We start from the raw sequence: 25,200 nt of genomic DNA on the forward strand, positions 1-25,200 counted from the left end.
GAGAGTATTACTCCCTCTAGTTGCCTCCCGAACATGCTGATGTAGAAAACAATCATCCAATAAATCCACAAAAGCCTTGCTAGTGTGTGAGTGACCAACCCACAAATTCCAGTCAATATCTGGGAAATTAAAATCCCCCATTATAAGACTCTCTGATTTACTGGCCCACTTTATTTCCCTGTACAGTTTCTTATTATACTCATCAGAGTCATTAGGCCTATAGCACACTCCTACTCTCAATTTTGATCTCCCAATGTCACACCAAACTGACTCGACACTGCACTGTCCAGCGATGTTGACTGGCTTCACTTCCTTGGATTTTATGTGTTTCTTAACTAATAGCATAACTCCTCCTCCCTTCCTATCCTGACGTTGTACTTCCCAAATTCCAGTTCTGCATTCCTTATATCTGTGTGATACCACGTCTCTGATATCCCCACAATATCCGCCTTGGATGCTTTGAGCAATACCTCAAATTCATCAAATTTATTTACTAAACTCCTAGCATTGGTGTACACGCAAGTATACATGCACCTGCTCTTCCTCTTAGCCACCCTAACACAACCCATGTGTTTACTTGTACCCGCATGATTCCCAGAAGTCTCTGAAATATCCTGCATCTTATTTTCCAGGCTGCTGCTCATTCCAATAGAAGCAGTGCAAGAATCACTTTCACCTCTGCCAGTTGCTACTGTTAATGAAAAGTCCTTGGATTATATGATCACAGTGAGAATTACAATATGAAGTAATACTGCATTGGGGGCCCTTAGTGCTTTAAGGGAAGCTGTTGTAACAAATTTGACAATAACTGTCAGAGAACAATACTAAGGTAAAGGATGTAATAAGGAATGTAATGAGCAAACTAAGGAACAACACATAAAGAGGTATAATAGCTTACACAGTTCCAACAGGTGCATTTAAATCACCTTATTGGACAAACACTCTATAGTGGTGAACCAAAAGAAACTAATAGAGACAATATAAATGCTAGCCTGGTGGCAATTATGAAAACAAAAAGGGTTTTAGAAATAGACAGAAAACAATGGGTGATCAGTAAGAATAGAAAATTATAAAATACTCTGTAAATGAAAAAAAAAAAAAAACAATAAAAACTACGATAAACTATAAAATATCTATAAAACTGTAATCATTAAAAGCAGTAAGAACTAATCTTAAATTAATTACACCAGCATTCCATAATGAAATTAATATATTTTAAAAGCATAACATTCCAGAACCTATGCTGGTTCCTTGATCAAATGTGAGAGTACAGTTGAATCTGATTACCTATGAGCAGATTAACCACAGTCTCTGCAGTTTGCAGAAGTCATTACAGATTTTGTTTACTATTATGTAATATTTCTGTGGACATGACTCTTGAATTTCCCCCTACCTTATCTTTACTGGGTCACTCTGGTCATATTCAGTAATTCTTCAGTTTTACTACTCTATGGTTATTTTTAACATTCTTCTTGCATTTTTTTTTTTTTTTTTTTTTTTAAATTTGTGTTTGCATGCATTCACATGTTAAAGTGAAAAAGATATCCTTTTCACTGAAAAAAAAAAAAAAAAAAAATCAGTTCACCAATAAAAAAAAAAGGTGCTATAGTGTCAACTTTAAGAAGTCTCTACTTGATTACAGGGAACAAGGAAACTCCTTTCATTCACAAGATGATGCTTTGAAATTTACATAGTGCCATTTGCAGGAAGACAAGCCAAGCAAAAAAAAAACTGCACAGTTTTTCATTTTTAAGAAAATAAACATAGGTATTAAATAGGCAAATCGTTAGATGCTGTAGTATACTTTATAAATATGAATACAGTATATATATAAATTTACTTGTCATATTTACAAGTTTTTCTTTAATTTTGTGCATTAGCTGAGGTTTCAACTGTCTGGGAAAATTTATTTTCCAACAACCCTGGATAATCAAAAGTCCACTGTAAATACTCTGAATAATATTCTAATTATTTATTCTTGCACGTGATCAGGCAACTGGTACAGGTTCTGGAATGTTATGCTTTTAGAATAAATTAGTTTTATTGTGGAGTACTGATGTAATTAATTTAAAGTTAGTTCGTAATGGAAATAACCTACAAATAAGACATATTAGATATATTTTAAAGATGATTAATAACAGTGAAATTCCATTTTATCACTTTTACCATAAATTCAGTACACAAAAACACAACAAATCACAATAAATACATTGTTTCACTGAATTACATTAGCATTAGCATTAGTAGAGGCATTTGATGCAAGAAAGCAAGCTTATGCAGCATCAGGCAAAAAAAAAAAAATAAAATAAAAAAAAAATAAAAAATAACCACTTCCACTTCACCCCTCTGATCGTTCGAAATACCTGTCCAGCTGAGCCTTAAACTTATTTAGGCTATCAACTTCCATGACAAGGGATGGAAGTCTATTCCACCAACCAACCACCCACTGGCTAAAGGCAAATTTCCTCACGTCTATCCTACATCTGTCCTTTCTCAATTTGAATTTATGCCCTCTCAGGTGATTATTCTGAGCAAGAGGAAGAATCCCATCAGCATTGAGCATGCTCAAACCATTCAAGGCTTTATACACCTCTATCAGATCACCTCGCCGGTGCCTAGTCTCCAGACACTGTAATTTGCAAAACTTAAGCCTTTCTTCGTAAGAGCACCCCTTTGTTCCATTCACTAATCTTGTTGCCCTTCTCTGTACTCGTTCCAGCATCTCTACATTCTTCTTGAAATGAGGCCTCCAGACCTGTATACAGTACTCTAGGTGTGGTCTGACCATTGCTTTATACAAGGGAATAATCACCTCCTTATCCCTGCTAGAAAAATTCCTATATATCATCGACAATACACCATGAGCTACTCTTGCAGCCCGTCTGCACTGCCCAGAAAACTTCATATCTGTCTGCACAACCACCCCCAGGTCCCTTTAATTCTCTACCACTGTCAGTGTAGTACCACAGAGTTGATACGTTGCTTTGGGGTTGCTGTTTCCCATATGTAGTACTTTACATTTGTCAATGTTAAACTTCATTTGCCACCTCTCAGCCCATCTGCTCAACCTTTCCAGATCCTGTTGCAGTAGCATAGTGTCAGTAGTGTCCTTGACAACCCTGCCAACCTTCGTATCGTCTGTAAACTTGGACATTAAGCTTGATATACCATCAATATATTTATAAATACAGAAAACAATAATGGACCCAATACTGAACCCTGAGGGACTCCACTAATAACATTAGTCCACGATGAGCAGTGTCCATTGATTACCAATGGTCCCAACCAACTTCTCCCCCTCAACCACCCCTTTATCCATAGCATCAATTTGCCTCCAATGCCACACTGCTCCAGTCTTCCAGCACAGCAGTCTTCCACGTGCAACAGTATCAAAAGCCTTTCTAAGATCCAAGTATATAATATCAAAGTTATTCCCTGCATCCAGTTCTTTTGTGACTGCATCATAGTATTCAATCAAATTGGTCAGGCATGTCTTCCCCTTAACAAAACCATGCTGTGTCTGAGCTATAACTGAAGTCTTGTCTAGATGATCCTGCAGTGCTTCTTTAACCAGTGCCTCCATTAATTTTCCAGGAACAGAAGTTAAACTAACAGGTCTATAATTACTTGTGTCACCCTTTGATCCTCCTTTGTGAATTGGGGTCACATTTGCACATCTCCAGTCCATGGGTACTTCCCGAGTCCAAGGAAGCTCTCATAATTATGGCTAAGGGTTTGCTTACTTCCTTTGCTGCCTCCTTTAATATAACTGGATAGATCCCATCCACCCCAGGTGCCTTTCTTGTATTTATCTTCAACAATTTCTCCCCCACTTTACTCTCAGTTATTACAAGATTCTCTAGCTTACTGCCAGAGTTGAATACACCTCTGGCATTCCCCTCGCTGAATAACTCCTCATGTGTGAATGTCGATGCAAAATATTCATTCAGTTTGTTAGCTACCTGAGCAGGATCATCAACAGCTGACCCATCGATATCAAGTGGACCAATCAGATTCATCCCCTTCCTTCTAGAGTTTACATAAGTAAAGAACTCTTTGCTGTTTTTCTTTGCATCCCTTGCCAAAGATTTCTCGTAATCTGCCTTCGCCTGCCTAACCTCCTTTGTAACTTGGTTGCATATCAACTTGTATCTATCATAGGCTTCTGTGTCATGTGTTAATTTGTAAGTATCCCATGCATTTTTCTTCTCTGCCATATGCCTCATTAGTTCATCTGACATCCATTTTGGCCTAAACCTTGAACAATATTTCTTAGTTGGTATGTAAAGCCTAGTAGCTTCCAAGATAAGTTCTTTGAATGCTTCCCATTTTGAATTTGCTGTTGGTAACATCATCAGTTGGTCCCACTGTATAGAATTTAAATACTGTCTCAGTCCATCGTAGTCGCCTTTCCGAAAGCAATAACCCTTTCCTTTACCCCTAATGGTAGTTACCTCTTTGAGTAAATCCCACTTCAGCACACTGTGATCACTGCCACCTAGTGGTTCATTTACCTGCAGATTCTTAATGCATGAAGAATCACTACTGATAATCATATCAAGAGTATTACTCCCTCTAGTTGCCTCCCGAACATGCTGATGTAGAAAACAATCATCCAATAAATCCACAAAAGCCTTGCTAGTGTGTGAGTGACCAGCCCCCAATTTCCAGTCAATATCTGGGAAATTAAAATCCCCCATTATAAGACTCTGATTTACTGGCCCACTCCTACTCTCAATTTTGATCTCCCAATGCTTATCTCACACCAAACTGACTCGACACTGCACTGTCCAGCAATGTCGACTGGCTTCACTTCCTTGGATTTTATGTATTTCTTAACTAATAGCATAACCCCTCCTCCCTTCCTACCCTGTCTATCCTTTCTGTAGACATTGTACTCCCCAAATTCCAGTTCTGCATTCCTTATATCTGTGTGACACCACGTCTCTGAAATCCCCACAATATCTGCCTTTGATGTTTTGAGCAATACCTCAAATTCATCAAATTTATTTACTAAACGCCTAGCATTGGTGTACACGCAAGTATACATGCAACTGTTCTTTTTCTTAGCTACCCTAACACAACCTATGTGTTTATTTGTACCCCAATGATTCCCAGCAGTCTCTGAAATATCCTGCATCTTATTTTCCATGCTGCGGCTCATTCCAATAGAAGCAGTGCAAGAATCACTTTCACCTCTGCCAGTGGCTACTGTTAATCTATTAGTCCTTGTATCCCCCCAATCTAGCAGTTTTCCGAACCACCTAACACTGCCTCATTAGCATCAGGAAACATTCTTGCACCCTTTCTATTTAAGTGTATCCCATCACTGTAGAAGCAGTCTCTCCTGTTAACAATACATGCATACATGATACTAATGGATCACAAATCCCACATGAGCGTTGCTTTATAAGCTGGAACAGGTTGGAATCATTGCGAAAATCCTTAGATGGATAGCAGGATGGCTTCAGGGCAGGAGGCAGAGGATTGTCATAAATGGCTATTCCTCAGATTGGGTTGTGTAAGTAGTGAGGTTCCCCAAAGATCAGTATTAGGACCACTGTTGTTTTTAATTTTCATAAACGACATCGATGAAGGGATAGAGGGCATGATGTCTAAATTTGCAGATGATGTTAAAATTGGTAGAGTAGTTAATGATCACTGTCAAGCTGAGCTTCTTCAGAGAGACCAAGATGGACTTCAGGAATGGTCAGAAAAATGGCAGCTATGCTTTAATCCAACAAAGTGTAAAGTATTACACCTGGGAAACAGTAATCCCAAAATAACTTATTCACTTGGTGGAGCTCAACTAAACCCAGTAATGGAGGAAAGGGACTTGGGTGTTACGATACGGTCAGACATGAAATTCTCTGAGAATTGTAAACAGGTTGCAAGGAAGGCCCATGGTGTCCTATCGATGATATATCGAACTTTTGCAAGTAGAGATAGGGACGTGATAATCCCATTATATAAGGCTTTTGTTAGACCACACCTAAAGAAAGACATCAAGCTTCTTGAAAGGGTGCAAAGACGAGTAACTCGCCTGGTGAGATCGGCAAAAGGGCATCGTTATGAAGAAAGACTTCGAATATGTGGGTTGCAGAGTTTGGAAACTAGACACCTTAGAGGAGATTTGATTGAGGTGTTTAAGGCTCTGAGAGGCATCAGTAAAATGAATGAAGACGATTTCAAGATTATAAATGATGCCAGAACTAGGGGACATAAATTCAAGTTACAGGGGGAAATGTTTAGATTGGACTGCAGGAAGTTTTATTTTAGCCAGAAAGTTATAAATTACAGGAATAAGTTGCCTACATGGGTGGTAGAGGCTGACAGTTTGGGGAAATTCAAAGGTCATCTGGATAGTACCTTCGGGTGAGGGAAGCGCATAGGATGATAGGTTTAATTTCCTTTTCTTTTATTAATTATTATTAATTATTTATTTATTATTATTTTTTTATCATTGTTTTATTCGGGTTTTTTTTTTGGCTGGTGCAGCATAAGCCATAGGCTTTCTTGCACCATGCAGCCATTACTAATACTAATACTAACAATTTGAAAAGTTAAAATATTTTCATGTAAGACAAGTGTGACTGCGTCATTCTTATTTCATATAGCCTTAGCACATTTTGTCACAAATCAAGGTTTAGATAAATGCAAAAGTTTAATATGGGATGAAGAATAAAGAATTTCAGTATGAAATTAATTTCAGTAATACAATTAGACCTAAGTGTTAGAAGGATGAGATTTAAAAACAGTGGTCAAAAAATATATATATATATAAAATAAAATAAAAACATATAAATGAAAATCACAGATTATTATATTTTGCATTATTATAGTGCATAGCACACAGGGTTGAGAATGACTGTGGAAAAAGTGCTCCATACGAGAAGAGATCAAGGTTGGAATAGTTTTATTTAGTATTAATAAATTATGCATGCTTCAGATATTATTCACACAAATTTTTATTTGTTTGGAAAATATTGGAGTATATTAATAACAGGTTATCACTACATAAATATCAGTCACTATTTCAGGATTTTTTATACTATATTAATTTCTTCAACTTATTTCATCGAAATTAAAGGATTTTATTCCACCCACACATCTGTTCTAAGAATAACAACATATCACCTGGAGTAGAAATTCAATTTTAAACTACATTATGATTACTTACATTAATAAAGATGGACATTCTTGCATTATCCTATGATGTCGCACAAGATTTTCAACATGGCATTTAACAGAGTGTGCAATACTAGCACAGGACTTTGCTACAGTGGCATCATGATCTAATGCAACAGTAGTGTGAAATGCTGGAAATCGAGGAGATATATCACTTAATTCTGAACTTAGTGATATTTCTGTGTTATCTTTGTTAAACAGATATAATGGTTGCTGTTTTGTTGTCTGAGGATAAGTTGACACTTCTTTACTAGAATCAACCAATGTCTCAAACTTGGCTTTTTCAAACACTAACAACTGGCTTGAAATAGGTACTTTTGTCTGAGAGGCAATCTGCTCTTTCATGTCTTGTAGTCTAAAAATAAGAAGTACAAAATATATCAGTTATATAATATTTTAATACACTTAAGTTTTTTTCAGTTTTCGATCAAAGATCCTGAACTACAGATCAAAGATATATTCAAATACTGATCACAGTTATATTAATTAAACCACAACTTTAGCTAAAGACATTCAAATATATATATATATTATTCTTTTGTAATATGATAGTTCATGCCGTATTTTATTTATAATTATAGTAGTTTTATTTAATTTAATTTCTTACTAGCTTTTTCTGTTGTCCCAGTAGCTGTTTTAGCAATGCATGGGTACAAACAGAGTACATATTATTATTCTTTTGTCTTATCTTTGTGGTTTGTTATTCTTTTGTATTAATTTTGTTAATTACAGGTGTTTTTTACACATAGGTATTTTAGTAAATACATAACTGTTCTTTACGATAGCCTAATCTCGGTTATCTTAATTTACCATGGCCTATTTCTGATTTCTTATAGTATTACCATGTATATGCTTTGCTATGTTACTTTCCCAGTGTGTGAGTTTTATTGTTTCGAAATTAAAATGATCTCTTTTATCATGGTGATGTGTATATATTTTGTCTGGGTGCCATGGTAAATTAAGATATTTAGGTAATAGATAATAGGCCATGGTAAATTAAGATAACCGAGATTAGGCTATCGTAAAGAACAGTTATGTATTTACTAAAATACCTATGTGTAAAAAACACCTGTAATTAACAAAATTAATACAAAAGAATAACAAACCACAAAGATAAACAAAAGAATAATAATTATATATATATATACTTGTAGGGTATACGGGGTGGAAAAGAATAACTGACACATTTTAAACCTACATTTAAATGTTAATGAAAATATAATTTTTTATTTAAATTTAAGAAAGGTTAAGTAAAGGAGCCTGTAAGACTTATTAAGATGGATGAGTGGAGAAATACTGAAAGGGCAACAATACTGGAGTTGTACCTCAGACCCAGTTCAAACAATGAGGCTCAAAGAGTCTTCAAATGAATTTATAATATTAATAGATGGCTCTCCAGGAACATACTATTCTCACATGACAAAACAGTTTATGTTTTTCATAAAACAGACAATACACAAGCTGTGCCTCTTCCAGAGTGACCCAGAAGCATTAAAAAAGATGACACTATTGTAGTTCAGTGTGTGACACTTTGCAGCGCAATTCATGCTGTTTGGTGAGAAAACTCACAAGCATCAAATATTAAGAGAGAGATTATACCTCTGAAGCATATGATTTACTCATGTTTCATTAAAAAATTCAAATGTTTCAATAACTTAGTGAAGATGATAAATAGAAAAGGATGGAATATTGCAACTCATTTTTGTGGATGTTTGAGAAGGGCGGCAGGCTTACCAAAGAGACTAGCAATGTTAGTGAAGTATATTTTGACCTAACAGGTAATGTCAACAAACAGAACACCCAATTTTTAGTAAAAGAAAATTCTGAGAAGTTCCACCAGTTTGCTGCATAATCTTTATGCAGCTTACATCTCACAATGTGTTGTGGCCTTTCTTAGGCTGGAGTCATTAGGCCATGTTTTTTCCCACTGTTAATGGGGTAACTGTTATGGTGACATCCGAGTCATATATCAAAAAATAATAAGCAATTTTCTTGCTCCAAAACTCAAACATTTTCTTCTTATTATTATTAATTTGTTTTAATCCTATTATTTTATTTTATGTATTTTTTGTTATTTTATTTTATTATTATTTTTTTTTTAATTTTTTTTTTTGGCTTTTGGAGCATAAGCCATAGGCTTCCTTGCACCATGTGGCCATTACTAATACTAATGAAATGTGATAATCAAGTTAGATTTCAACAAGATGAAGCTACTGCTCACTCCACACATGACAGAACATGCATTAGCATAGGCACATGATGCAAGAAAGCAAGCCTATATAGCATCAGCCAAAAAAAAAAAAAAAAAAAAAACAACTTTATTTCACCCATCCACTCGCTCCAACTGTTTGTCAAGTTTTGCCTTGAATCTATTTAAGCTATCAACTTCTACAACACCAGATGGAAGTTTGTTCCAGCAATCAAACACCTGCTGGCTAAAGGCAAACTTCTGCACATCTATCCTACAACCGTCTTTCCTCAATTTTAATTTATGCCCTCTCAGGTGATTATTCTGAGCAAGAGGAAGAATCCCATCAGCATTGAGCATGCTCAAACCATTCAAGGCTTTATACACCTCAATCAGATCACCACACAGGTACCTAGTATCCAGACACTGTAATTTGCAAAACTTAAGCCTTTCTTCGTAAGAGCAACACAAGTTGTACCATTCACTAATCTTGTTGCCCTTCTCTGTACTCGTTCCTACAGCTCTACATCCTTCTTAAAATGAGGCCTCCAGACCTGTATACAGTACTCAAGGTGTGGCCTGACCATTGCTTTATACAAGGGGATAATTACATCCTTATCCCTGCTAGAAAAATTCCTGTATATCATTGAAAAGACACCATGAGCTACTCTTGTTCGTTTGTTTGTTATTTGGTTTTTAGGAGCATTAGCAACTAAGGCCATATTGCTCCGGGATATGCGGTGGTCATTCCCTAACCTTTCCGCATCCTCCGTTTTTGGTGGTGACGGGCTCGAAAGCCGGTCTAATCAAGAAGCATGTGCTACGCACTGTTGCTCCTTCCCACCTGGCTACGGAGGCGCCGAGCTACTCTTGCAGACAGTCTGCACTGCTGAGAAAACTTCATATCTGCCTGCACAATTACCCCCGTGTCCTTTTCATTCTCCACCACTGTCAGTGTAGTACCACAGAGTTGATACATTACTCTGCGATTACTGCTTCCCATATGTAGTACTTTACATTTGTCAATGTTAAACTTCATTTGCCACCTCTCAGTCCATCTGCTCAACTTTTCTAGATCTTGTTGCAGCAGTGTACTGTCATAGTGTCATTAACAACCCTGACAACCTTCATATCATTTGCAAACTTGGACATTAAGCCTGATATACCATCATCAATATCATTTATAAATACAGAAAACAACAATGGACCCAACACTGAACCCTGAGAGACTCCACTAATAACATTAGTCCACGAAGAGCAGTGTCCATTGATTACCACTCTCTGTCTTCTCCCACTCAACTATCCCTTTATCCATAGCAGCAATTTGCCTCCAATGCCACACTGCTCCAATCTGTGCAGCAGTCTTCTGTGTGCAACAGTATCAAAGACCTATCTAAGATCCAAATATATGATATCAAAGTTATTCTTTGCATCCAGTTCCTTTGTGACTACATCATAGTATCCAATCAAATTGGTCAGACAAGACTTCCCCTAAACAAACCCATGCTGTGTCTGAGCTATAACTGAAGTCTTGTCTAGATGATCCTGCAATGCTTCTTTAACCAATGACCCCATTATTTTCCCTGGAACACAAGTTAAACTAACAGGTCTATAGTTACTTGTGTCACCTTTTGAATCCCCCATTGTGAATTGGGGATACATTTTCTCACCTCCAGTCCATGGGGACCTCCCTAAGTCCAAGGAAGATCTCATAATTATGGCTAAGGGTTTGCATACTTCCTTTGCAGCCTCCTTTAATATAACTGGATACATTCCATTCACCCCACGTGCATTTCTTATGTTTATCTTCAACAATTTCTCCTCCACTTTACTCTCAGTTATTACAAAATTATCTAGCTTACTGCCAGAGTTTAATACACCTCTGGCATTCACCTTCCTGAATAACTTCTCATGTGTGAATGTAGATGCAAAATATTCATTTAGTTTGTTAGCTACCTGGGTAGGATCATCAACAGATGAACCATCAATATCAAGTGGACCAATCTGATTTATCCCCTTCCTTCTAGAGTTTACATAAGTAAAGAACTCTTTGATGTTTTTCTTTGCATCCTTTGCCAAAGATTTCTCATAATCTGCCTTCACCTGCCTAACCGCCTCTGTGACTTGGTTACAGACTAGTTATATCTATCATAGGCTTCTGTGTCACCTGTTATTTTATATGTTTCCCATGGATTTTTCTTCTTCTCTGTCACATGTCTAATTAGTTCATCTGACATCCATTTAGGTCTAAATCTTGAACAATATTTCTTAGTTGGTATGAAAAGCCTAAAAGCTTCCAAGATTAATTCTTTGAATGCTTCCCATTTCAAATTTGTTGTTGGTCCAACTGTATAGAATTTAAATACTGTCTCAGACCACCATAGTCACCTTTATGAAAGCAAAAACCCTTCCCTTTACCCTTGATGGTAGTTACCTCTTTGAGTAAATCCCACTTCAACACACTGTGATCACTGCCACCTAGTGGTTCCTTTATCTGCAGATTCTTAATGCATGAAGGATCACTACTGATAATCAGATCAAGAGTTTTACTCCCTGTAGTTGCCTCCCGAACATGCTGGTGTAGAAAACAATCATCCAATAAATCCACAAAAGCCTTGCTAATGTGTGAGTGACCAATCCGCAAATTCCAGTCAATCTCTGGGAAATTAAAATCCTCCATTATAAGACACTCTGATTTACTGGCCCACTCTATTTCTCTGAAAAAGTGCTCATTATACTCATCAGATTCATTAGGCCTATAACACACACCTACTCTCATTTTTCCTTTCCCAGTGCTTAAGTCACACCAAACAGACTCAACATTGCATTGTCCACCAACATCAAGTGGATGCACTTCCTTAGATTTTATGTTTCTTAACTAACAGCATAACCTCTCCTCCCTTCCTCTCCTGTCTATCCTTCCTGTACACACTGTACTTCCCAAATTCCAATTCTGTACTGCTTATGTCTGTGTGACACCACATTTCTGATATCTCAACAATATCTGCCTTTGTCGTCTTTACTCACGCTCATCAAGTTTATTAACTATACTCCTAGCATTGGTGCACATGCAAGTATACATGCACCTGATTCTACTCTTATTTACCCTAACATGCATCAATGTTGCTCTTGAAGGGCCTGTTCCCACATCGTCACACTTCATGATTAGAAGTTCTACGGCCAGCCAAAAGTCCAGACTTAACACCACCCTCACTTTATTCTTACAGGGAACCTTAAATCCACTGTCTACCATCAAGACCAAGAACAATTCAAAATTTATGTAGGAAAATTGAAGAGAAACTAAACAGCCTGTAATCACAATTGAATATTTAGGGAAGGTTATTCAGTGTTTATGTGGATCAATTCATTCACAAAAATAACAAGCTCTTTAAAAGGCATTGTTTTGAAGACCTAGCACTTATAATAGGCTAAAATATTTTCTTGGAGTTAAGCATTCTGTATGTGTGACATGGTATTTCTTGCCCATCTGTATATGTTCTTTATATACATATAATGAAGTATGAAAAACACATACAGGTCTCCCTCTCCAATCACAGAGATTATGTAGTGATGGTTCAAAAACAAAGCTGTGAACAATGAATACTTCAAGTAAAGGGGAAAGAAGGATAGGTATCTTCCTCCTGAATTGAAAAAAGAGAAATGTAGCTTTTAAACAACAGAAGCAGGAAGAATCAGTAATATATTTAAAATACTCTAAATGTTTAACACACCATAATCCAACCAAAACAGTCCTTTCAAAAATACAAAGTAAGATGAGCTACAGCCAAGTAAACATAAAATAATCTGTTGTTATGCAGGCCAGTACCTTGTGACTTAATATGTTTATCTTTTATAGACCAATTGCACATATGAAGGTAAACATGACTGTTATAATTTTTTTTATTGTTAGTATTAGAAATACAGTAAACCTCCACTATTCGCGGGGGTTACGTTCCTGAGAAATTCCGCGAATACCGAAAACGCGAATACTGAGTTATGGCTCCTATAGTAATAAAGGGGTTCCGTTCCAAAGTATGAAATATATAAGAAAAACTAGTCTAAAATTTTGTCTATGTTTGTATTATATGTACCTTCATAATATGACTGTGTACATATACAGTACATAGTGAAATGCAAGCATATAGCATCGAAATGAAAATAAGAAAAAATTTAATATTAAATGTAATATTTATTAGAAATTTCAAACAAATCTTTCAAACCAGTGCCTTTGCTAGCTAAAAAACTTATCCCGCCAGTGCTATCACCAGTTTCGCTAAAGTGTTGATAAAGGAGTTTTGCCTTTTTACGAATGATGAGTGAACTTAACGGAATTTTATTTTGAGTTCAGTCTTCTATCCACAGAATTAAAGCCTTTTCCATTTTTTCTAATTTAACATCACGAGTTCCAGAGCAAATTTTTGAAGCAATTAGCACATTTTCACGGACACTACGGCGGATTTTTAGTTCCGATTTTTTGATTGATCGTACGGTTGACTCATTGATTTTATAATGTTTTGCCACTGAGGAGACACTTTCACCATTAGAAATTTTGTCTAATAAGTCAGTTTTATTCATTAATGTCATCACCTTCTTTGATATTTTCACATTTCCCTTGTTATTCGTAGCCATATTTTTGTACGGGTTAGAAAGAACTTGTCCACAATAAAGTCACTTTCTTCCGTTAACACACTCGAAAAAGTGTTTTACACTGCAAAACGGTAGATTTATCACTTTTGTAAGCATATCAATTTATAAATTGATAAATTTATTCAATTTATAAGCATATAAATTAAAAGCAAACGACGAAATCTTCCATGACAAGCGCATAACACATACTGAACAAGGATTAGCGAGAAACATCCACGCTCGCGATTTTGTCACCCCTCTCCCCCCACCCACTGAGCGCCGTTTTGACTGGGAAAGATAATTCTAGCTACGCCCATGTTTTTTTATGGCGGAAAATGTTCACAGCGCTTTAAAATTCGCATTTTTTTAGGTTTCATTTTATATTAAATCAGCAACCGCGAATAGCAGGGGTTTACTGTATTAATAATTCCACTGCCAACTGAAAGTCACTCCTTCTACTGACTGTTCTTTTTTTTTTTATCACAGGGAATTTATTTATTTATTTTATTTTATTTTTTATTATTATTATTTTTATGTATTTATTTAATATATTTTCTTTTTCACCACGGGGAATTATTATAATTATTTATTTGTTTATTATTATTATTTTTTTTTTTTTTTTTTTTTGCACCACGGGAAATATATTTTGTTTTTGTTTTATTTATTTATTTACTTTTTATTTATTATTTTTTATTTTATTTTATTTTTTTTTACCCTCTCTGGAGTGGGCCCCCAGAGAAATCTGGCCCACCTTTTGGCAACATCAGGTGGTTCAGAGTCTCGTATCGAGACAGTACGTGCTCCATTGGGACTGGCCCACCTTCCCGTGGTGTGGACGAGTACCCAGAATCATCTGTCCTGGTGACTGATGCTTCTGGGTAGCCAAGAGGCCAGAACAGAACAACAGAACACACACAAACCGACGTCACACACATCTGGCCCATTTGTAGTGATACTGTTCTTCACAGAGATACGAGGCGGAGATGAACTCACGTTCTAGGAGCCGCCCTTTACAAAAACACATGTCCACATGTACTAACACTAAAGAAAATCAAAAAGAAAGTCAGTGTAAAGTGAAGCTACTTCATCTTGAAGAAACTCCACTTTACACTGATCATTAACGACTCTACCGATCTTGACATCATCTGCAAAATTTTGACATCACATCCTGTATCCCTTCATTGATGTTATTTAGGAAAACCAAAAACAACAGTGGCCCAAGAATAGATCCTTGAGGAACTCTACTTCTTACATTACACAATCTGAAGTTACAGCCCTCTATCTCCTGCCCTGTAGCCATCATGCAATCCATCTAAGTATTTTTCCAGTGATTCTAACATGTTCCAGCTTGTACAGTAAGCTCTCATGCAGGCCTTAGTCAAATACTTTGCTGAAATCTAAGTAAACAATATCAAAATTATTTCTTACATCCAGCTCAAGTCACTCCATCAAAATGGCTAATCATGCCGTGTTTCATTCAGAATTCTATTAAATGATCATGTATTGCATTCCTGATAATTTCCTCCATGAGTTTCCCTACCACTGAAGTCAGATCAACCAGTTGGTAGTTACTCACCCCACTCTTGGGGTGAGTAAAATCAAGAGCAAAAATTTATGTACTAGCAAAACACTGGCAGTTCTCCAATCCAAGGCAATATCACCCTAGTTGTGATGCTCAAATAATTAACCTTAATATAAAGGGTTCATCAAAGCACTTTTTTTGCAGCCTTCCTCAAAATTACTGGGTATATGCCATCAACTCCAGGTACTTTACTCACCTTTAGGCTCAAAAGTTCTAAATAAATAATCTTCTGGTATTTCAATATTGATATCTTCATGCTTTCCAGCTTCACTTTTCCAAGTTTCTCCTCATCATTAAGTTTTTCTTCCATAAATAATGATAAAAAGTACTTGTTCATTTCATCTGTAACATCAGCTGGGCATTATCTAAGACTTTCCCTACACACATTACACAAGGATCTAATCAAATTTGTTCTTCTATTCTTTGTATGCACATAAGTGAAAAACTCCTTATCCCCACTGTTTGTTCTCTTAGCCAGTAATTTCTCATAATCTGCCTTTGCTAGCCTAACCTTTTCAGTGGTACTTTTAGAAATCAGTGCCATTTTTTTTATTTCTTTTATTTTTTGCTCTATTAAACTGGCTAGTTCAATATTCATCCATCTCAGAATCCTACTGTATTTTCTTAATGGTATATACACATTCAAGGATTCTGCAATTATAGCTTTAAAATGTATACCATAATTCTAATGTATTTGTACTCTGTGAGCTATTTACCCAGTTGATATTAGACCTTAAACTGTCAATCTCCCATCCTGAAATTAAAACCCATTACTTTGCCTTTAACAATTGCTACCTGTCTCCTAATTATCCAACTTGAAACTCTGTGATCACTCCCTGCTAATGGTTCCTGTACTGTCAGCCTTATGATGTCATCTGGTTCATGGGTAATGATCAGGTCTAGAATATTCTTGTCCCTAGTACTTTCTCTAACATGCAGATACAAATAACAGTCATCCAGTTGATTTAAAAACTTTGTTCACTGGAGTTTCCCTTCCACCTGCTTGAATCAATTAGAGGCTAATTTAAAGCACCATAATAAGACATTCACACTTGCTTGCCCATTCCATATGCATGAGGCTTTCATAACTTGATTATTGTGTAATTCAAATAACATGCACTACATGTTTGCGATCATATACAATTTGCAGCCTTCTTAATCAATTTTTTAATCTCCTTATGGCCAGCTTCCAAGATGGTAGGGTCATCATAACCTTCGAAATCTGCTGGTCTGTAGATTAGTCTTGCTTTCATTATACCTTTGCTTCCAACTAACTCGTGACATGGATTCTATATTAGCATGCATAATTTCAGAATCTGTGAAAGCTTTTGACATGCTGATGCTGTTTTAATCTTCTTCTATCTCCATCTTCATACCTTCTATCTTCCCTACTCTTACTACATATATGTACATACCCCAGTGAAGCTCATCATCCCCTACTTCTGGGTGGCATCAAGTTTCTGTTAGCCCTATTATGTCAGTATTAGTGCAGGTTCAAATTCACTTATTTTATTACTATTATTATCCATATGGTGCAAGGAAGCTTGAGGCTTATTCTGCACCAGCCAAAAAAAATTTCCGAGTTACTCTGAGAGAGAGAGAGAGAGAGAGAGAGAGAGAGAGAGAGAGAGAGAGAGAGAGAGAGAGTCAGAAGTAGAAGGGAATCACCAAGAAAGAGAAGAATGATGATATTCAGCTTAAGACTCTGGGTATGCCAAGCCCATACTCACCAGATGTGAGTCCTTCTGACATTACTGTATACACAGTTAAGTCTATGTATTCTTGTATAGTTTACTTTCCTAGCATACCCTCTGAAGTTATTGAAGCTTTTTTCCCTAGCATTAGCATCCTACTCATTTGAAACATTGCTATCCTTAGAACATCATTCCAATACCAGTTGTCACAGTAAAACATGCACAAACTCTTAAGAAGTATGCAAGCATTACTTTGATCCAATCATCAGATAGATGCATATCTAAATGAACCCCAGCTCCTCTCCTCTCCTCTCCAACCAGAAGTTTCCTTGAATCCTTCAGCTATCCACAATGATACTGGTAAAAATACTTGCATCACCTTTATTCAAATATATCCCATCTCTAAAAAACAGATGCTTTCTACCTGCAAGTGCAGGCCACACTGGATAAAATTTCCCACCAAAAAGCCTTGCAGAGTCCTTCAAGTTTGATTTAATCTCTTGTATCATGAAAGCATATCGTGTTTGGGCAGAGTTACATATACATCCACATTCTGACCTAACCACAGCATTTTTTCAACTTGATCCTATATTTATCTAACAAATTATCAGATATGTGTGTTCTTAATATCAATAGTCCCTGAATGTTTGGGCAGAGTTACATATACATCCACATTCTGACCTAACTCACAGCATTTTTCAACATGATCCTATATTTATCCAAAAAATTATCAGATTTGTGTGTACTTAAATATCATTAGTCCCCGAATGAATAATAATGCTTTTTTTTATCCCCTTATAATATAAAAAAATGTGATAATCTGTTGGCAATAGTATTAATTGATGCTCCCAGCTTACACACCCTGGCTCTAATCCACCTATTCTTATTATAAAAAATGATACTCATTTTCCTAACAGTGTAATCTTCGAAAAGAACTAAATCCTTTTGAACCAGAAACAGAATAACCAACAGCAGGTTGCACTTGGTTATTCTGTTTTGGGATTAAAATTAGGAGTGCATCACTTGGCAGGCTACTAGAATCTTGAGTCTCTAATGAGCTTCCAGTTTTTATAGCACCTGTTTCTTCAGTGTCTCAAATTATTCTAGTTAGTGCAACACGTTTTTATTTGAGATTGGTATACTCCTCAAGGCTGCATTTCACATTCCAGAGACAAAGCAATAAAGTCTGACTTGAAGGTGATCTCTTCTTCAACAGTGCCAGTAATAATACCTCAGGCAATCTCTTCCCCAGTGACAATCCCATCAGCACGTCACCACAATGGACCATATACGCCAGCCTCCAACCAAGTCTTGTAATAGTCAATGTCCTTGAAACATTCAAAGTCAAAATCCATAACTCTGTTATCGAGGAGTTTGTTCCATCTCTTTGAAAGGGTGCAAATCTTCATCTCCTTCTAACAGGTGTGTCCCAGATTATATCTACAGATGTTTTGCAGATACTTAGCCCTTTGATATCCTCCACTTTGTCCTACTCGTCCTCCAAAACCATCATTACTTCATCAAGTAACGTCTTCCTTGATAACTTTTAGAATGCCAGGAAGATTGCCTGATGCATGGATCAAAGCAGTTGTGTTAGATGCTAATATAAGGCATAGAATCTTCCCATCATGGCTGCACAATTTTTTCTCTTGAAGGATGCAGTTGCAAAGGAGCACTATCAATAACATCAAATCTAAAGTTTGAAGTAGTTGTAGAACCAGCTAGAAGTAATTTCTTATGTGAACCTCATATGCATGAACTACAATATACAACTGAGAGTTCATGGAAGATGTCTATCAACACTCAAGGTTGCCACAACTTCTCTATTACAATAGACTTCAGTCAATGGCTACCATCAGCATTAGTGCAAAGCATGGCTAAGATCTTGCTAAGCATTCTTCCAGGCATAGAGCTGTCATGCTCATATGCCTGACTGTTTTCAGGCAGTAGATGCCAAAAAAAGTCTAGTTTCATGAACATTATATACTTTATATACTTAGATCAAACACAATCCTGAGCTTTTTTTATCTCAACAAAAAGATCATGTGGTGCATTACTGAATGCAACTAGTGAGTATTGAATCTTTCACTAGTAGAACTACTTAAACATGCACCACATGATCTTTTGTTGATGTTACTATACTTCCTATGCAAATGCCACAATCTATGATATGTTCTGCGGGTTTATTAATGGCTGCTTGAAGCTCAATACCACGTAACACCAACCCTCTCAAATGGTGCTGAACATACTATTTGAATACATCATCTTCCATGAGGTTTTTGGTTACAAGCTATCTTCATGCTTTTTCTACAACCAACAGCTGTCTATGTGCATTATAGCCTAAGTTGCCGATGCACCAACAAATCTAACAACAGCTGTCTAAGAATAATAGAAACCGTTTTTTTTTTTTTCCCCCATACTCCTTACATATACTAGCCACTGAAGCACCAGACTCCATTATTAATAATAAAAATAATAAAATCACAGTTTCAGACTACAGCCCTTCATGGAAACTACAGTACAGTATTATAATGGAAAACTTTACACCACCTTTCTTGTTGACGATATTGAATGAATTACACTACTATAAAAGCCAAGTTGACATGAAAGCAAAATTTCTCATTTCATGCATGAGTTTCACTTAAACACTAGCCACCTTCCACATCACATGAATTGGAGCTTGCTTACAGTTTCATCACAGCAGGAACTGCAAATATTACTTAGTACAGAATGTCAAGTTACAAGGGTGGGTCAATAAGTAATACACAATTATTTACACACGTGCATGGGGGGGATTTATGATGTACACTTGTTATACTACCAATTACTCATTAGCACACCTAATATAATTTTTTCTGATGTTTTTAGATCTGAAGATATAGATGGGCAAAGTGACAGCCATTTCCAGAAACGGTGTGTTATAGAGTTCCTGTTCAAATTGGGTGATCAGTTGGCCACACCTATTCATTAAAAGAAAACTATTGGCAGTCTATGTGGACAATTGACTGAAGTAATGTCCAGAGGTGGCTCCAATGGAATGATTTTGGGAAGGTGATTTTGACATCAAATGCAAACCAAGAGCCAGAAAACCAATGTCTGTCAGAAACAGTGAAAATGAAGAACTCATTGATCAGCTTATTTGAAATGACAAGTGCTAGACACTGCAAATATATAAAAAAAAAGTGTTTTGGCAATCATCAACAGACCGGAGCACAGAAAAATTTGTTCTTGGTGAGTGTCTAAGATGCTCGCATGAGAGACGATGGCTGCAAGGAAAGAGATCTGTGAAGATCTGGAGAGGTTTAGTGCTGGCAGTCTTGAATGCTTTAAAGGGGTTGTCACATGTGAGGAAACATGGTTCTTCCATTATGACCCACAAACCAAACAACAATTCATGAAATGCACACACCCAACATCAACTGTAAACAAAATGCCAAAACTTTACAAATCACCGACAAAAGTTATGGCTACCTTTTCCGGGATCAAAATGGCATTTTTATTCATTTATTGGAAAATAGAACAACCATCAACAAAGAAAGATACTGCTTGTCCCTGGAAAAAGCTTTATCAAGCTCTGAAAACCAAAGGAACCAATTTGAATCAGAAGGACAATAAGTTTCATCAGGATAATGCAAGGCTACTTGACACTGTCAAAGACTGCCCAGCTAGGGTGGATCATATGCTTCACCCACCTTATAGTCATTAGCATCGTATAAAAAAAACATTATGGGAATCCCATTGTCTTAAAACTTGATACTATAACACGTTGGACAAACAACCTGTGTAATCGAGACCCACTAATATTTGAAAAATCAGACAAATGCTAACTTATTGCAATTTTCTCTTGTAGAGGATCTGTGTTCTCATTTTGAATTAAATTTTTAAATCAAAAGATTCGATTTTAAATCAAATAAAAAAAATATTAAATAAAATATGCAAAATATTAAGAAATATTATAGATATTTTAGAAATTTTAAGTCAGGAATTCTCTTACCTGAGATTTCCAAGTTTTTCAGGAATAACTGCATCCAGGGTATAATTAGTATAGATGGAAATAGTACAGCCACTCCCCGACTTACATAAGGGTTGCGTTCCGCAGAACTCTACGTAAGTAGAATTTTATGTATGTCGGAATTTCCCTAAATGCTTATGCACGCTGAATTTGATTTAAGCAAAAAAGAAATGTTCAACGAACATGTAAATAGAATCATTTATTAAATTTTTTTTATCTCATGCACAGGAAAAATTACAAAAGTGTACAAAATTACAAAAATTTCAAAATTATAAAATAACAAAAAGAGAGAGGAGACAGGCATGATGTCAACAAGTTTTACCTTTCAAGCATCGTTGCCAGAATTAACAAGCACGGCGCTGTGAAAGTTGAGGGCCGTGGAGATTTAGAAGGGATTTTTTCCAACACATCACAAATTTATCTGCAGCTGCAGAATCGGCACTAGCGACTTCACCACATACTTTAATGTTTTGGAAACCAACGCGACGTTTGAACCTATTAAACCACCAGTTGCTTGCCACGAACTTGGCTTGGGGTTCACGATACTTATCGTTAATATCTTCATAAATACTTCTTGCTTTTGCTTGAAATGGCCATTGGACTCAGGGGCACTTGCTTCTGAATCTGATTTTCCATCCATATTATTAATAGCTTTTCCATCTTCGATATAGCACCTGAACGCTGTTTTGTGATTACTGTTAATCTTAAATGCACTGATCCTTTAAAATGTTCTTTTATACGCACACTGTTCCTTAAAATAGTATTCACTGTTGAAGCAGTAAGACCTAATTCCGTGCAATAGATGACAACCTTTGTCCTGCTTCGTACTTCTTAATTAATCACCTTCATTTCTAAATCAATTCTGTTTCGTTTCCTAGCACTGCCAGCACTTGCACTTTCCATTGGTGCCTTTCCCTTCACTGTCGTAATAAGTAAATAGGAATGAAGAGAAGATTCTGAAAATTTATTTATATTTTTTATATGATTGAAGATTTCAGCGAAGGGGAACTCATTTCACCATAATACCGTAATGTAAAATCCCACAGAATTCCAGTTATCAGTATTATTGCAAATGCAATAAGATTGAGTTTACTATCCATTTATAATATATTTCGCTAACAGAAAAGCCCAATAAACCGAAAATTGCAAATTGTTTTATGGTAGTGACCTCCAGAAATGTGCTTTAAAAATATATCACAAAGGCATTCAAAATTGATTCTTATCACGGAACATGCGATAACGATGAAAGTGTAGTGCAATTTCCACTATAAAAATGACCTTTTAGAGAGATAAATAGCTTAGTTGTACAGAGAAAATTTCAGCTTCCGAGGTCTTGGAATGAATTACGAAAAAAGAAAAAAACAAAGTGTTATTGGGGTCACATTATGATATTTTCACAATACCTCCATTTATTCCTACAGGATGCAAAATACATTTCCACGATTTTTTTAAGTTTGCACTGGCCAGCAAAAATTTACATAAAGTCGAATTTCCATAAGTTGAGTATTACACAAGCCGGAGAGTGCCTGTATTGAAATACCAGCCTAAAGGCAAATGAACCTTGTAACACGACAAAGGAAAAATGCAAGCTTTGACCCTAAATCCATGCATGCCAAATAATTGCAGGTATAAAGGGCGATAAATACCCAAAGCTTGATGAGTGCTTTTCCCTTATAAAATCTTCAAAGGGGAAGCGAACACGTGTCGAAGGCTGTATTTATATGGTCCAAGCACATTCCATTGTACTATTTCAAAAGCACGTGCATGAGGGGGGTCAAGTAGGGGAAAGGAAGAGAAGGAGAATAGAAAGAAAATTCCCACCCCCTTTTGTTTCACTAATAGTTTGAGAATTTGAAAATTTAGAGATTTAGAACAGCTTAAAGGTTTTTCGGAGGAAAGGATATGAAAGTTTCCACTCAGAAATCTGAGGGCATGACTACCCTTCCCCTTTAGTGGAGGTCCTGGATTGGGGGGGGGGGGGTATTGTTATGTTTTGTTATTAAATTTGAACTTATAGGATATTTATTTTAGATCCCACTCCTCAGAAAACATTATTGGTCTATGTATGTTTATCGACTTGTTTATTGATCTTATTGCTAGAGTCTTGCTTGTTTCTAACTTAAATTTTGCATCTTGTTTGTCTAATATTATAGTATTCTCAAAGGATGGGTAATGCCCTGTTTCTAAGTGTGAGCTACCAACTGAGAGCTAATTTTTTCTGTCCAATCTATTTTTCCTTTGTTATTTGAAACTACTTTTAAACTGCTTTTGTGCTTTTGGATTCTAGTATGTAACAATGTTCTCATGCTGCCTATATATATATATATATAATTGCAGTCTGGTGTGCAGGGAGTTGCATAAACTATGTTTGTTTGTTGTTTAAAAAATAGTTTTATTATTGTTTGTTGAATTTTTAAGGTATGCAAATAGTTTCTTGGAGCTGCCAAAAGCTAAGTTCACACCCGAATCTTTGAAAATTTTTTTAAAGGTTGTTGGTATGTTTCAACATATGGGAGGCCTATCCATTGTTTTTTCATCACTTCTCATTTTGGTTTTTCTGTACTATTTCTTTTAGCACTATGTAAGGCACTGTTTGTTGTTTGTTTATGAGCACTTTTTTTTTTTTTTTTTTTAGTAGTTGTTGGCGCATAGGCTTCTGTGGCCATAATGCATCTCCCAAGGTTTTTGCAGTACTTTGATCCAAGCCCGAGGCGGGAATCGAACCTGCGACCTTTGAGTTGCCAGGTAAGCACTTTACCCACCCGGCTAGCCCAGTTGGCATGAGCACTGTGTATGAACCATTTTGGGTAACTGCAGTTGGAGAATCTGTCCTTAAGTGATTCGATTTCCAGTCATCCTTTATAGATGAATACTTGAAAGTATTGCTAAACTGGGCTATTGAAATTTATTTTGTGTGAGAAAGGGGTCCATAGCTGTCATAATGCAAATAACTACCCTTATTTGTAGGTTTGTGATATATTTTAGTGTTGATGTTGGTGGCATTTCTCGTTAATGTTAGATTTAAGAAGTTTATGAATAATCATAAACTTCTTAAATCTATTGTTTTCTTCATTTTCTATTGCAAATTGCAGCCTTTCATCTACATTATTCAATTCATGAAAGATTGTATTTATGGTATCTGGTTTTCCTATAAGCAGACAATCATTTACCTTCTTTAAAATTTAAGGGATGGGGAAGAGTACTTGGAAATGGTGTGATTCTCTTTTCCAAAAGGTAAAATTTGAGAGATTAGCATTAGCATTAGTAGAGGCATTTGATGCAAGAAAGCAAGCTTATGCAGCATCAGCCAAAAAAAAAAGAAAAAAAAAAAAAAACCCACTTCCACTTCACCCCTCTGTTCGTTCAAAATACCTGTCCAGCTGAGCCTTAAACTTATTTAGGCTATCAACCTCCACTACAAGGGATGGAAGTCTCTTCCACCAACCAACCACCCGCTGGCTAAAGACAAATTTCCGCACGTCTATCCTACATCTGTCTTTCCTCAATTTGAATTTATGCCCTCTCAGGTGATTTTTCTGAGCTAGAGGAAGAATCCCATCAGCATTGAGAATGCTCAAACCATTCAAGGCTTTATACACCTCTATCAGATCACCTCGCTGGTGCCTAGTCTCCAGACACTGTAATTTGCAAAACTTAAGCCTTTCTTCGTAAGAGCACCCCTTTGTTCCATTCACTAATCTTGTTGCCCTTCTCTGTACTCGTTCCAGCAGCTCTACATCCTTCTTGAAATGAGGCCTCCAGACCTGTATACAGTACTCTAGGTGTGGCCTGACCATTGCCTTATACAAGGGAATAATCACTTCCTTATCCCTACTGGAAAAATTCCTGTATATCATTGACAATACTCCATGAGTTACTCTTGCAGCCCGTCTGCACTGCTCAGAGAACT

General features: G+C 36.4%; 1 protein-coding gene across 1 annotated transcript in view; it reads right to left on the reverse strand.

The window, feature by feature from the left end:
- Positions 1-25,200, reverse strand: part of IKKepsilon (I-kappaB kinase epsilon) — a 217,132-nt gene that overhangs the window by 101,115 nt on the left and 90,817 nt on the right. Inside the window, exon 10 of the mRNA XM_090369072.1 lies at positions 7,181-7,543. Within this exon, the coding sequence (XP_090225198.1) occupies positions 7,181-7,543 (363 nt within the window). The remainder of the gene's footprint in view (positions 1-7,180; positions 7,544-25,200) is intronic.

Source organism: Mastigoproctus giganteus, chromosome 2 (assembly GCF_048544385.1).
Source record: "Mastigoproctus giganteus isolate SK-2022 chromosome 2, ASM4854438v1, whole genome shotgun sequence".
Lineage (NCBI taxonomy): Eukaryota > Metazoa > Arthropoda > Arachnida > Uropygi > Thelyphonidae > Mastigoproctus > Mastigoproctus giganteus.